Source organism: Balaenoptera ricei, chromosome 10 (genome assembly GCF_028023285.1).
Source record: "Balaenoptera ricei isolate mBalRic1 chromosome 10, mBalRic1.hap2, whole genome shotgun sequence".
NCBI classification, from domain to species: domain Eukaryota; kingdom Metazoa; phylum Chordata; class Mammalia; order Artiodactyla; family Balaenopteridae; genus Balaenoptera; species Balaenoptera ricei.
In genome coordinates, this window is record NC_082648.1 from 99,682,601 (window position 1) to 99,697,858 (window position 15,258).

General features: G+C 52.7%; 1 protein-coding gene across 1 annotated transcript; it reads left to right on the top strand.

Annotated features, from left to right (window-relative positions):
- The first annotated feature begins 7,842 nt into the window (after window positions 1-7,842).
- On the top strand, window positions 7,843-8,049 carry SMIM45 (small integral membrane protein 45). The gene has a single exon (XM_059934915.1). The coding sequence runs from the start codon at window positions 7,843-7,845 to the stop codon at window positions 8,047-8,049; it is 207 nt and encodes a 68-aa protein (XP_059790898.1).
- Window positions 8,050-15,258: the final 7,209 nt, after the last annotated feature.

The window sequence follows — 15,258 nt, forward strand, 5'->3', positions numbered from 1 at the left end:
AGGGCCTTTGAGGCTCTGTGGGTTCTGGCCCCTGACAGTCTCTCTGGCCTCATCTTCTGCCCTTCTCCCTCTAACAACGGCTCTAGGACCCCTGGCCCTGTGGTTCCCTCTGGTTGAAATGCTCTCCTCCCAAATTGTCACATGGCTTGTTTCCTCACTTTATTCATGTTTCTGCTGCAATGTCACCTCATCAGAGGGGGCTTTCTTAACGACCCTATCTAAAATAGCAAGCCCTCCCATAATCCCTCTCTCCCCTTTTCTGCTCAGTTTTCTCAATAGCACTTCACATATTGACTAGAACTGGGCAGCACCTGAGATTTTACAAACTAATAAACTGTTACTGTTTATTACTGTTTAGTAATAGTCTGTTACCTTTTCATGGATGCTGCAGAAGACATGAAACTCCTGGGTAAGGGACAAAGGACATTATTACTCAAGGTAAAAGCAGTAGCTGTGGCTTTACCTTTGTTTGTGTCATTTTCCCCATGTCCCGCAAGCCCTGCAAAGGACCCACCCATCATGTTTGCCTGTACACCTCGTGGATGGCATTATAGGAGAGGAACACAGAGGTTAGAAATTCACCACTTTTATAGTGAGTGGTAGGCATACCTGTTCTTTTTCCGGTTGCTTGTTTTTCCTGTTCTTTTTCCAACCCTCAAGGTTGCTTGCTGCAAAAACAAACCCTTAGAAACGGCCTGGGTAAAGAGCTTTCAGAGCCCTGCTTTCTTGGCATATGCCCAGCAAGAACCTGCAGGGACTCAGAGCCCACAGCAGATTGCTTCTCCCATCAGTTATATAATTATCTGCTCATTGTCTGTCTCTCCAACTAGAGCATAAGATACATGAGGGCAATGATTTTGTCAGTTTGTATGTCCAGCACTTTAAAAAGTGTCTGGTACATAGTAGTTGCTCAATAAATATTTGTTGAATGAATTAATTGATTTACATCCATTTGTTTATTCTCAGCAGTGATTCATTCATTCATTTCCTAGGGCAGACCCAATGCCCCACCCTGGGAACACAGATGAATCAGACATTACTGACCAACTCAGTGTGATGGGGGAGTAGGACCGTGATCTCACAGTGTGTTCATTACTGTGACATCTGGAAGAAAAGAGGCATACATCCTGTCTAACCTAAATCCTTCTCACTGTGAACCAAACTAGTTATACCTTGCTTAGAAAGAGCGGGAAGTACATGGCTTCAGGGAGCCCCTGCCCCAGCACAGATGGTGCTTTGATTCCCCATGGCACGGGGCATGGAGGGGACTCCCTGACAGTCAGGTAGTAGTAAGTACTAGGAAAATAAAGTAAGGTGGGCTAGGGGATAGAACGTGATGGGTAGGAGGAGCTACTTTAGGTCAGGGGAGGCCTCACTAAGAAGGTGATGTTTGGGGCTTCCCTGGTGGCACAGTGGTTGAGAATCTGCCTGCCAATGCAGGGGACACGGGTTTGAGCCCTGGTCTGGGAAGATCCCACGTGCTGCGGAGCAACTAGGCCCGTGAGCCACCACTACTGAGCCTGCGCGTCTGGAGCCTGTGCTCCGCAACAAGAGAGGCCGCGATAGTGAGAGGCCCGCGCACCACGATGAAGAGTGGCCCCCGCTTGCCGCAACTAGAGAAAGCCCTCGCACAGAAACGAAGACCCAACACAGCCAATAAATAAATAAATAAATAAATAATAAAAATAAAGGAATTCCTTTAAAAAAAAAAAGAAGGTGATGTTTGGGCAGATGTCTGCATGCGGTGAGAGAGGAGCCAATTAAATATAGTGAAGAAGGGAGGGTGGGAGGGAGACGCAAGAGGGTGGGGTTATGGGGATATATGTATACATATAGCTGATTCACTTTATTATACAGCAGAAACTAACACAACATTGTAAAGCAAATATACTCCAATAAAGATGTTAAAAAATAATAAAGTGGAAAAAAATAAAAATGCTAAATAAATAAATAAATATAGTGAAGAAGAGGATTCAGGCAGAAGGAGCAGCAAGTGATAAGACCCCAAGTGGGGAGCATTCCTGACACTTCTGAGGAGCAGCAAGGAGGCCAGTGGCTGAAGCAGGTGGCGTGAGGAGTGGAGGAGGTGAAGCTAGAGAGGTGATCGAGGGCCAGGTGACTGAGGCCCTTAGAGAGTCAAGGAAAGACACTGGACCCTGCTCAGCACGTTCCAGGAGGGGCTGAGCTGAGACCCATTCAATCCAACTGTGCTGAGTGCCTGCCTTGGGCCAGGCCTGGTGCTGGACACTGTGACCCAGGCACAGAGGTTTCGGTGGTGGACGGGCAGATAACAACAACCAAAGGCAGCACAGTGGGTGAGAGCCAGCATGGGAAGCAGCTGGAGCCCAGATGAAGGTGCATTAAGGCTCCCTGGGGGGCCCCCGCTACACTTTGCTGGGGAGGTGACTGTTGGCTGAGGGGTCAGGTGAGTTGGTGCTTGTCCCATAGGTAGTGCAATAGAAAATAGTTGTGCGTAAGACCCATACTGTGATGAAGTGTAGATATTGGCAGGAAGCCCAGACCCAGACCTGGAGGTTCTTGTATCATCAACACCCAGAACTTGCAGGGCCATCAGAGACCCTCTGGGCCAGTGTTTTTCAAACTGACTTCTGTGAAACCCTGGGGAGATGCCTCAGGGGCACCGTGAGGGGCAGGGGAGAAGCTGAGTACGTAGGGCCCAGAAACCCCACCCCACCATTTAACAGAAGCAGCTCTGGCTTCATCCCTATTACATATTGAGCTTCCCATAAACTTTTGGGTGAATAAAGAATCACGTGGCTAAAACAATATCTAAGGGCCGCTGATCAATTTTTAAAATAAATTTATTTATTTATTTTTGGCTGCGTTGGGTCTTTGTTGCTGCGTGCGGGCTTTCTCTAGTTGCAGCGAGCGGTGGCTATTCTTCATTGCGCTGCGCGGGCTTCTCATTGCGGTGGCTTCTCTTGTTGCAGAGCACGGGCTCTAGGCACGCGGGCTTCAGTAGTTGTGGCACGCGGGCCCAGTAGTTGTGGCTTGCGGGCTCTAGAGCATAGGCTCAGTAGTTGTGGCGCACAGGCTCAGTTTCTCCGCGGCATGTGGGATCTCCCAGGACCAGGGATCGAACCCGTGTCCCCTGCACTGACAGGCAGATTCTTAACCATTGCCCCACCAGGGAAGTCCCCTGTTTATCACTTTTAAAAACAGATTTATTAAGGTGTAATTGACACATAATAAGCTACACATATTTAAGGTGTACAATTTGGTAAGTTTTGATATAAATATACACCCAGGAAGCCACCACCACAGTCAATTTATAATGAACGTATCCATTACCTCCAAAAGTTTCTCTGTGCCCCTTTCATCCTCCCCCACCTCCTCTCTGCCCTCCCACTTCAAACTGTTCAACGGCACTTTGCCAGCTTTGCTCATCATAGTTCAATACTGGAAATGCCCCAAATGTCCTTCAGTGGTGAACAGATAAGCTGTGGTACATTGGTAAGGCAACATCGTCAGTGCAGAGAAAAGCATTGTGCTGAGCAACAGGAGTCAGACACAAAGGAGCACATACCATAAGATTCCATTTATGTGAAATACAAATACAGGAAAAACTAATCTATGGTGACAGAAATCAGATCAGTGGGTGCCTTTGGGAAGGCGGTATTGACTGGCAAGAGGCAGGAGGGAACTGTCTGGGATGATGAAAATATCCTAGACATGGTCTGGGTGGCAGCTGCAAAGGTGTATACACAGGTAAACGTTCATCACTTAAGGTTTGTATTTTACTGTATGTACTTTAGATCTTAATAAAAATCTCTCTGAAAACTCAAACTCACTCCCCTTGGCCCACATATGCTGGAGAGGACATTCGCAGGACTCCCAGATGGTCCCACAGCTGGCAGGGTGTCTGTGGGGTGGGGGACCCAGAGACCCAAAGCCATTTTACCCATAGCCTTTGCCACCTGCCCGTCCTCAGTTTCTGGGAATGGACTCCCCAGGGAGATGGTTCCTCAAAGACTCTTCCCCACCCCGTGGGCCTCTGGGGCTGCTCTCTCCTCCTGAGATGATAACCACTGCTGTTTATGGAATGCTCACTGGGCCTCTGAAACTTTGCAAACACTCTGTCTATAGCATAGGGGGGAGGACCCAGGCTTGGGAGGTGGACCCTCACCTCCAGCCCACCCCTGCACATGTCTTGGCTTTGTCACTGAGAAGCTGAGTGACCTTGAAGAAGAAGAGGGTAAGCAGCTTCACGTCTCTGAGCCGAAGCTGCCTCAACCCCAAAGTGGGCTTCAACAACTAACCAGCTGGAGGACCAGATGAAGTGATGCAGGGCCCAGTCCTGGCCTGGGGGGGAGGGCTCCGTGGCTGGGAGCCACGACTCTCTCAGGCCGTATCCCAGCCAGGGGGCCTCTGGGGCTGGTGAGGCAGAACCAGGAGGGCAGCCCCTGCGAGCGGGCCTGCAGCCCAGGCTAGGGCTCCGACCCTGGCACTGAGACTTTTGCCATGTGACCTTGGATGACCAATAAATGAGTTAACATAAATATGTAAAGTACTGAAAGCAGTGTCTGGCATATGGTAAATTACGCTACAGTGGACCAATGTGTCCAGAATCTCAGTCTTGGTTCTTCCCTCTATAACACATGACCCTCATTGGCTCTACTGGTCACTGCTTCTGTGTCCTACCCACGTGCCAGGGACCCCAATCTCTCCCTACCCTCAAATGACAAGTCTCCAAATCCTCCTAGTTATCTTGGTAGGGGCCACTTCCTCTCTAGGTCTAGTAGCCGTGGGGTCCAGCAGCCTGCTGGGTGGCTCCCATCTGTCCCGAATTTATCCAACCCTGCTCTGCCTGTCATCTCTGTACCATGTGCACAGTGCAAGGGATCCTGAAGAGAAGGCTGGTTGCCAGGGCAACAGAGGATAAAGCCCTTGCTCTGCCAGACTGCTGATTGGCTAAGGCAGGTCCCACCTCCCGCTATCCTGAGGGTGGGGGGCAGAGAGAAGGGTCTCCAATGGGCAGGGAGAGGTACAGGCTGCCGGAGCTAGCCCAGGACTGCCCCCTCCTGGCCCAGTCAGAGCCCCTGGGCCTGAGAAACTCTGTCTCCCATAGGGGGCGTTGGCCTCGCCCTTTCTCTGCTTCCAGCACCCGGGGCGGCTGCAGATGGCAGCATCTCTGGGGACAGCAGCTGCGACTGAGTCCATGGGCCGACACTGAGCTGCTTAGGCCGAGGCTGTGCGCTCAGCCCGGAGCCCCCGGAACAGGCATCTGCAGGGCTTGAGGTGGGTCTGCGGGCACGGGGGTCGGGGTGGGGGATTGAGTGGTGCTTGGGAGGAAGGGAGAGGGGCTCTGCAACCCTCACACTGTCCTGGATGGGACTTTAGCTGGAATGGGGGCTAGAAAATTCCTTATAGATCATCTGATAGCCCCCGCCCCCACCCCGTCACTGTGCAGGGAACCCTGGAAGTTCAGAGAGGGTGAGGAGGGGCCCAAGGTCACACAGAAGGCCAGTGAATGTTTTGCTTCAGCTAAGCCAGTCCTCTGAGAAGCCAGGAGAAGGTCTGGGGTCCTCAGTTGCCCCAGAATGCCTGGGATTTTGTTCACAGGGCTGGAGAGGTTGGGAGACCCTGAACACTGCTCCACAGGCCCACAGCATTGCAGCTGAAATGGCTTCTGCTCTGCGCAAGTCCCCCATTCTCATGTGTAAGCTCAAAGGAGGCTGGGGTCCTGGGTGGGGCCAGGGGAGGGGGCACGAATCACTTGGCCTCAGTCAGGCTAGTTTGGAGCAGCCTTTCTGCTTGTAGGTCCCCTTCTCCACCTCCCCCTAAACGCAGGCCACACCAAGCAATTCTGAACCCTCTCTTTGGCTCTACAGAAGGGCAGATGGTTAGGAGGACACTGCTGTAACCCTGACTTTGGGCCATTAGCACACTCTTCATTTTATTTCTCCATGAGGAGAATAGGGCACCTTGAGACACTGTGTTTCAGAACAGCCAGTGGGGACCCTGGAGGGCAGGGGAGGGGCTCTGGGTGGACGCAGGACTGGGAGGCAGCATCTCTCCCTCCCCTGGGGTCACAGCCCACCTCGTAGACCCACCTGGCAGTAGAGGGACAAGAGGAGCTGGAGCTTGGAGACAGAGGTCTGAAAAGCTGGAGCTTCTCTTCAGCCTGCCCTGGAGGTCATTCCATCCATCCCCTTTCTTCCCTCCCTAGAAGACAAGGTGGGCCTTTGCTCATTTCATTCTGTTCAGGTATTTTCCCCATCAAACCTCAGGACATCGCTGGGGGGTTGGAGTCCAGCTCTGTCACTTCTCAATTGGGTAACTCAGGGCAAGTTAGTGAACCTCTCTTGGCCTCAGTTTCTTCATCTGTAAAATGTGGACAGTAACACCTACCCCATCGGCCTTTTGTAAGGTCTGTGACTGCATTCTGACTGTGGTCTCCCTGCCTGACAGGCAGAAGTGGGGCTCCTCACCTTACCCCTTTCTCACACCTCAGGAAGGGGTTGAGGGTGGGTTAAATGGGCCCTGATTTATTCCATTTCCGGAGGAGATAACCTGTGGTGTGGCTTTTGAAGTATGTACAGGAGTTTGCCACATGAAGATGAATGCAAAGGACATTCTAAGGAAAATGAAAGCATATGCAAAGATGTAGACTGTATAACATGCAGATGCACATAGGTGATTGACAAGTGGTTCCCTGTGATGGCACGTAGTGTGGGAGATGAGGCTGGCAAGGTTGGCAGAGAGCAGATGTGGGCACCTTTGAGCCATTCTAAAGAAGCTGGGTGTATGTAAAACTTGTGAAGCACCTTAAACCTGCTAGCTTCCACTTTCCTGCTTTCCCCACCTCTGGTGCACTGGAAATAACAATAGCTGATATTCACTGAGTGCCGATTCTGCACCAAGCAGCATGTTGCTAAATGCTCCTTAGGCATTGTCTTGTTAAACATTCACAGAGACCCTAAGAAGTGGGTCCTACTTCTATGCCCATTTTCCAGATAAGGAAACTGAGGCCCAGAGAATAAGAACAAACTACTATGTAGCACTTGGTAAGCGCCAGGCACTGGTTCTGAGCATTTTACGCAAATTAACTCTTTTAACAGTCACAACAGCCCTATGACCTAGATACTGTTTTCACTCCCATTTTACGGATGTGGAAACCAATGTCCAAGTCTTTTGGGGCTGGCACCTGTGTCCATACTCTTATAATTATAAAATGGGGCATGGGCCTGAATTCGGGAGCCTGTGCAGAGCTTGTTGATATCAACCAGATCCCCTAGGGATGGGTGGTTGTTCACCATGCTTTCACCAAGCCACACCTAGCCAGGATGCACGGGTGGCTGGGGACCCACTCATCTGTGAGGGGCCTAGCAAGTGGCAGCCTCTGCAAATGCACAGTCAGAGCCGGGAGGGGCGGCTCAGAGGAGGCATGGCCCAAGCTGTCCTTTACTGAGTGCCCTGAGGGGTCAGTCACCTCACTGAATCCCCACAAGGCTCTGTTAGCATCCCCTTCTGCAGGGGACAATGCTGAGGCCCAGAGAGGTTAAGCAACTTGCCTGAGGGCACACATACTGTTGAGGGACTGAGCCAGGGCCAGCCCTCAGCTATAAGCTTCCTTGTAGAAGGGTGAGTAGGACCTGAGTGGGCCCCTGTGGTGGGGGCAGCTGTGTGCTTGGTCAGGGGGCCGGGGCTGCTGAGTCACTGCCCTCCACTCTCCAGGGTCTCCGTCTTCCCATCCGTAAGGTGAAGCTCTGACCTCCTGGCTCTGTGAAGCCTGCGGGTCCCCCTCTGGGAGGGTGGGTGGGATAAGCAGCCTCTCTGCTGGTTCTCACCGACCGTGTCTCAGCAGCCAAGGCCGCCGCGATGCCGCACTTCCTGGACTGGTTCGTGCCTGTTTACCTGTTCATCTCTGTCCTCATCCTGGTGGGCTTCGGCGCCTGCATCTACTACTTCGAGCCCGGTTTGCAGGAGGCGCACAAGTGGCGCATGCAGCGCCCCCTGGTGGACCGTGACCTCCGCAAGACACTGATGGTTCGCGACAACCTGGCCTTCGGGGGCCCCGAGGTCTGAGTTGACCGGCTCTGTTGGCGGTGGGGAGTGGGCACCGGGTGCCCTCTCCCGTCCCGCCCGGCCTGGAGACCCCGGGGCAGAGGGAGGAGAACCCCTGGTCCTCCAGGCTCTCCCTCGCAGCCTGGCTCCTCCCAGGAGGAGGGGCTCTGGGAGGACCCTGGCTGTGGGGAGATGGGGCACCTGGGTGCCTTGAGGTGTCGCTGCTGATGGCCCAGGGCTTGCTCTCCGGGTCAAGCCAGCTCACCCCACACCTGCGCTCCCCAGCTCCGGGGACGCCCCACGGCCCCCCAGTGCCTTTGTGCTGCCCAGCGCTCCTGCCCCTCCACCCGGCGTCAGGCATGGCTGCGCTGCCTGTCCTGAGCCTCCAGGTCTCCCACTTCCCTACCAGATCCTCGGTGATGCTCAGCTCCCCACTCCAGCCAGTGGTACCGACCCTACAGCTTCATGGGCCAGGCTTCAAAGCTGACCCAAGGAAAGGGCCCCCTTTGGAGGGATGTCAACTCAGTCCAGCCCAGCCCTACCACTCTGGACCCGGGCTTGGCATGGATGAGTGTGTGTGGTGGGGTGTGCAAGGGGCAAGGCCATAGAGGAAGGAGGTGTGTGTGTGTGTGTGATAGAGAGAACATTTGAGGGGAGTGGGCAGACGTGTGGAGGGGAGGAGAAGCATGTTTGTGTGAGAGGGAGGGGGGGGCCCCCAGGCAGGATGGGAGGTGGTGGGGATGGGGTGAGCTCTGTGGGCAGTGTGGGGACCACCAGCAGTTCCCACGCCCCTCCCTCGGCTGGACTTCCCTATGCCTTCCTTTTCCCAAGGCTGAGGCCGCTGGCGGGGCCCCTGCCCTTCTGGTCCTGCACTGCACCAGGGGCCCCAAGCCCACCCTAGAGCCCTCCTTCTCTGTGGGGCACCACTGCCTCCTTTTTGGACATAGATTGGCAACCTGCTCACTCCCCTCCTTTGGGGTCGTCCGTCTTAATTTATCTCAATAATAAAGACTCCATGACTATCTTTGCAGGACTGTCTCCTTTCCTAAAAGTAGGATCATGTCTATCATCTCACTGGGTCCTCATAAAAAACATGATAGTTCAATATCCCCCCATTTGGGGGATGGGAACACTGAATCTCCAAGAGGAAAGAGCAGTTTCTCAGCAGTGGCCCTATTGACTTTTGGGACCAGATCATTCTTTGTAAGGGGGCTGTTCTGTGTGAGGTAGGGGGATGAGCATCTCTGGGTTCTACCCACTAGAAACCAGTAGCACTTGTGCTCTCCCCCCTTAACAAACTGGAATCCCCGGGGTAGAGAACCAGTTAGGATATAAATTCAGGCACAGAGATGCAAAACAGCAGGGCCTTAAACCAAATAGAACGTTTTTCTTTCTCGCGGTACAGTTCGTAGGGAGGTTGTCCAGAGCTGATCTGGTGGACAGTTCCATGCAGTGTTCGGGGACCTGAGTTGCTCCTCTCTTGCTGCAGGGCTGTTGTCCTGGTTGGTGCCATCCGAGGGGGCTCTTCGGCATCCCGAGGAGCAGGGTGGAGGGAGGGTGGAAGGGGCCACTTGCCCCTTTGAGGGACACTCCTGCTGGCTGGACCTCTTACTTCCCTTTACACCTCACCGGTCAATACATAGTCACGTGGCTACTCCTAGCTGCAAGGGAGGCTGGGAAGAGCTGGGTGGCTGTGTGTCCATTTAAAAAGTCCCACTCCTTACATATAGCTGATTCACTTTGTTGTACAGCAGAAACTAACACAACATTGTAAAGCAACTCTACTCCAATAAAGATATTAAAAAAAAAAAAAAAAAAAAGTCCCCCTCCTTGAAAGGGGGAGAACACATGGAGGCAGCTGCCATTCCATTTTCACAGGGACTTGCCAAGGCAACAGGGCAACAGGCTGAGATTTGAACCAGACCTCCTGACCCCAGACCCGGGCTCGCTCTTGCACACGCCCCATCTTAGGAGTCAGTGAGAGCAAAAGCTGCCTTCTCTCATCTCAAGGGGTGAGGCTGCCCTTCCTCCCTGGGGCAAACCCAGGAATTGCAGGGGGTTGTGTTGCAGAGCCAGGTTAGAGCGAGGCAAGAGGGCCACCTCATTCAATTCTCGGCACCTCTCTTGCCTCACCCTAGGCCCAGCCCTGTTGTTTCTGAGTCTCACAGCCCTGACCTCTGACCCAGCAGAGCATTTAGCAGCTCACAGAGATTCCCCCCGCCCCCACCAGGCAGCTTCCCCACCACACTACTGCCCAGGACTCTTGCAGGCACAAGAGACCAAACTGAAAACAGCTGCAATAATAGGGTTTGGTTCTGGACTCAGGCTCAGCTGGACCCTGGGGCTCAAGGATGTCACTGGGTCACTCCAGCTCTCCATCCTTCTCTCTCTCCATCTTCTTAAGCCCTGTGGGCTTCCTTCAGGTGGATTTTCTCCACGTGGTACAAAGGTGCCCTGGCAGTCCCAGGCTCACGCAGCCCTTGTGCCTTGATTTCAGGAGAGAGCACGCATCTTGTTCCTGCAAAACCTCAGGGGGTGGGCTCCTGTCAGCCCCCAAGGCTTACGAGCTTAGGGGATGGGGGTGCCTTGATTGCCAGGCAGCTCTGGCACCCACCCCGGGAGCCAGGGGTGGAGTTGGCCCTACTGATCACATGGTCTGAGGGGGTGGGGGTAGGTTGCAGCTGTTACCTAAAGGACGGGAAGGGATGCTGGGCAAATACCAAGAGGGACTGAGGACACTGCTTTATGGAAGAGGAAACAAGCATGGAGAGAAGTGACCCACCCGGGGTGACCCGGGGGTTACTAGCACCTGGGTTTGGGACTGGGAGTCTGGGGTGGGGAGGGTGGATAGGAACCCTCAGAATTTGGTGAGCGTGTGAATCGGTGCTCTGAGTATGGACTTCCAGGGTAGGCAGGGCGTGGCGGAGGTAGGTGAGCAGGTGAGTGGGTTCTGTAAGGACCCATTGGAGGGTAGGGCCCTTCCAGTGCCTTACAGATCACCCCACACAAGAATGGGGGTAACCAGCACCACCCACTGGGTAGCCAGTCCCACACTGCCTCAGTTTCTCTGGCAGTGCCAGCCCCAATGTATTCTGAGCTCCCTTCCCTGAGGGGATGAACTTCTTTCATTTTGAGGCTCTGGATTTCACGAGTTCCTTCAGTGCTAATCCAAGTGAGTAGAGGTGTCAGGCATGGGGGAGGGAGCTGGGAGGCCAGGACGAGGAGCCCGGTGCTGCTCTTGTTCATCAGGAAACTGGAAAGGGCCCAATCAGGACCATGTGCATGAGTTAGGACTGATGATTGTGAAGGACAGAAGCCCCGCCTCCGCTAGCTTGGGTAAGAAGGGGAAGTTATCACAAAGACTCTGGCGTGTTCCGGTCCTGTAGGACAGGAAAGTAGCAGGGACTCAGGACAACTAGAACCAGCCACTCAGACCCCCTTAGAATTCTTTCTCATACCTTTTTTCTTTTTTTTTTTGGCCACACCAAGTGTCCCGTGAGATCCTAGTTCCCTGACCAGGGATCGAACACGTGCCCGCTGCAGTGGAAGCGTGGAATCTTAACCACTGGACCGCCAGGGAAGGCCCCTCAAACCATTTTTTATTCCTGCTTCTGTATACCCACTTCACTAGCCAACCCCGATTCCCCCATCATGGAAAATGTAGCAGCCAACTGCTGGCATTTTATGTCTTACAGCTCCAGCCAGTGGAGAAAGAGTTACCCTGTGCCTCTCTCTGCCTGCAAGCACAAATATCTCAGGGGTGGGATTCATGGCTCATCCTAGGTCAGGCGCCCATTTTAAACTCATCACCCAAGGCTGGGGCAGGGTCCTGTGTGTGGTCCAGCTTGGGTCAGGGCCCATCTGGACCAGTCAACATGACCTGAGCACAGGTCATCTCAGAACCTGACTCTTGAGTCCTACTGTCAGGTCTCTTGGGATATTATGGAAGGAAGGCAGGGTTCAGAAGAAATGATGAAAACTGCTCCCCCACCCCTAGGTTGAACACACCAGACAGTCCCTATTGGAGATGTATTCAGCTTAACTGGATGAGCCAGGGAAGGCCTCAGACTAGATCTGGCCAGCAGCCAAGTTTGGTTTGTCCAACACAGTGCTTTGAAAAAATGCTTTTTTTTTTTTTTTTCCCGCACCATGCAGCTGGCAGGATCTTAGCTCCCTGACCAGGGATCAAACCCGGGTCCTGGGAGTGAAAGCACTGAGCCCAAACCACTGGACCACCAGGGAATTCCTGAAAAAATGCAAATTAATTGGCAACATTTATAAGTCAGGAGATTTCACGTAAAAATCTTTTTTCTGACTCCTCTTTAAAAATAAAAATTCTGGCCATACTAGGTCTAAAGCGTGAAGGTGTTCAAGGTTACAAGCTTCACAGCCTCAGCAGGGAGGATGTTGACCGTGACCCTACCTGAGGCCTGGGCAGTGGCCAGTCTTCATCGCAGGAAAGCTGGCTCTGTCCAAAAGCTGCAGCAGGGTCTCCTACCCCAGGCTGCCAAGGAGGAGCATGAGGCTCAGAGACGGTAAGGGATTCACCCACGCCTTCTGCTCTTAAACCTGGATCCTTTCCCTGTGCTCTCCACAGGGCTTATTACATAAATGTTTACTTATACATGCTCCTCCCATAAAGGACCCAAGAAGGTTTTAGCTGAAGGAGCCACATACATGGGGGTGGAAAGGAAATATTCTGACTCTGACTCCTACTGTAATACTATTACTTGTCTCTGAGCTTCCTGGCAGCCAGAGGGAAAGGGGAAACACAAAGAGGTCATTTTATTCCTGTTAGGTGATAGAAGGAGAAATTGACTGTTAATGAAAGACAAGTTTTTTGGTTCCAAATACTAAAAAAAAATGTCTCAGTGTTAAGAGCAACACAGTAGACTGTGCCCTCAGCATTTTTTACAAGGGGCAGGGTTGACCCAGATGGCAGAGCCTACAGAAACAGGCCAGTGCCCATGGAACCAGATTTTTCCATCTGCCAGGGTATGCCAGAGGACTGTACTGGGAGCAACTTGAGGTCAGGGCCTGGCAATAGTAAATCCTATAAAACTGTCCATTTAAATGGCATATTTGGGGGATTTCCTTGGTGGCACAGTGGTTTAGAATCCGCCTGCCAATGCAGGGGACACGGATTCGAGCCCTGGTCCGGGAAGATCCCACATGCCACAGAGCAACTAAGCCCGTGTGCCACAACTACTGAGCCTGCGCTCTAGAGCCCACAAGCCACAACTACTGAGCCCGCACACCACAACTACTGAAGCCCGTGCACCTAGAGCCTGTGCTCCACAAGAGGAGCCACTGCAATGAGAAGCCCGCGCACCACAACAAAGAGTAGCCCCGGCTCTCCGCAACTAGAGAAAGCACGCGCACAGCAACGAAGACCCAACGCAGCCATAAATAAATAAATAAATATTTTTAAAAATTGCATTTTTTGGGACTTCCCTGGTGGTCCAGTGGCTAAGACTCCACGCTCCCAGTGCAGGGGGCCTGGGTTCGATCACTGGTGAGGGAACTAGATCCCACAGGCAACAACTAAAAGATCCCACATGCTGCAACTAAGAGTTCACATGCCGCAACTAAAGATCTCACATGCCACAACTAAAAAAAAAAAGGATCCCTCACGCCATAAGGAAGATCCCGCACATGGCCACGAAGATCCTGCATGCCAGCTAAGACCCGGCGCAGCCAAATAAATAAATACATAAATAAATATTAAAAAATAACAATACGTTGCATTTTTGGGGGCGAGTTTCTTGCTCTGACACACAACTGAGTTCACCAAGCATTTCTGTGTGCCAGGCACTGAGAATCACAGATGATTAAAGCCCAGATAAGTGTCCTCTGTCAGTGCCTGTCATTGCGCTCAGCTCATGTCAGATTCTTGTAGAGAGCTGGTTGTTTTTATATCACTCCTGCCCTGCCTGCCTCGCTGGGTTAGGGTAAATGTCAAAGGAGGTAGTTGGCAGGAAAGCACTACATACATCCCATGCATAATACAGCTATTCTCCGGAACCCTGCAGAGGCATGTCACATACCTGCTCTACCCCAGGCACTAGGTCTGGCACCAAGAATGCAAAGACAATGACAGTATAGTCCCTGAATCAAAGGAATTCACAAACTGGGGGGGCAGATGGAGATGTAAACAAATTACAACTGTCGTAGCGAGAGAAGTATGTGTGAGAAACTGAAAATAGAACTGAATCCCAGGGAAGGGGCTTATCAAGGAGGATATGACTACTGATCTGGGTTTTGAAGGCTGAATAAGAGTTTTCCCTGTAAAGGGAAGAGGAGCCAGCAAGTGCAAAGCCGTGGAGGCTAGGGAGGACCCAGACCTTTCTGAGAATTGTGAGTGGTGTCGTGTGGTTGCAGCACAGAATACTGGCGAGTAAGTGGTGGGAGAGGAGCATGAACAACCAGAAAGTTGTGATTCAAGTAAGGCGTAGGTCCAGGGAGAGAACCTGATGACCTGCTAATTGCCACATCCTCCAGGAAGGCTTCCCTGACCCTACCGGCAGCTTTCCGCATTACAGCCCTAGTCTTGTGCTGTGATTTTTTTCACATGTCTGTGGAGAGGAGTGACGGCATCTTCTTATCTCAGCCTGCAGCCTCCATGGCACTGGGCAGGGCCTCCCTGAAAGCACGCTTGTCGGATGAGTGGGGCCCGTCTCTTTGTCTTGCCAGGGGCCACCCATCTGCTTAGAGACAAAGATTTTAGAGAGGCTAGGAGGCTTTCTGGGTGTCAGGTTTTGTGCAGGTTTTTAAAATGCTTTGGGAGGTTTTGAAGAGTCCGGGCAGCTTTCCTTTCCCACCATCTGGTTGCTGTCAGGATACGGTGGGTATGTCCAGGCTGGGCCCAGGACAGGGAAACAGGAGGCGGGAATGTGTAGGGTCCCTGCATAGGAATGGCTGCAATGTTCGGACTCTGGACCTGGAGGGTGGCACAGGCTTCTCATTGTTCTACCCCCTCGGCTCTCCACTCTGGCTGAGTGGGCAGGGCTTGGGAAGGCTTGAGAGACCAGCTCTGGGAGGAGGGCAGCGGCTCCTGGCCCCCTCAAAAGACCGTCACACTGTCAGTCAACACCCTTACAGAGAACCCTGGGAGGGCAAAGCCCCTTCTCCTCCACCCCATCAGGTGGGGGGGCAGGGAGCTCAGAATTTGGAGCCTGGAGATGTGGGGGTCCAGCTATGGGTTCATTGTGTGAAACTTGGCAAGTCCAT

What these genes read in the sequence shown, in the direction of transcription:
- SMIM45 (XM_059934915.1), top strand. Translation starts at nt 7,843, where the DNA reads ATGCCGCACTTCCTGGACTGGTTCGTGCCTGTTTACCTGTTCATCTCT.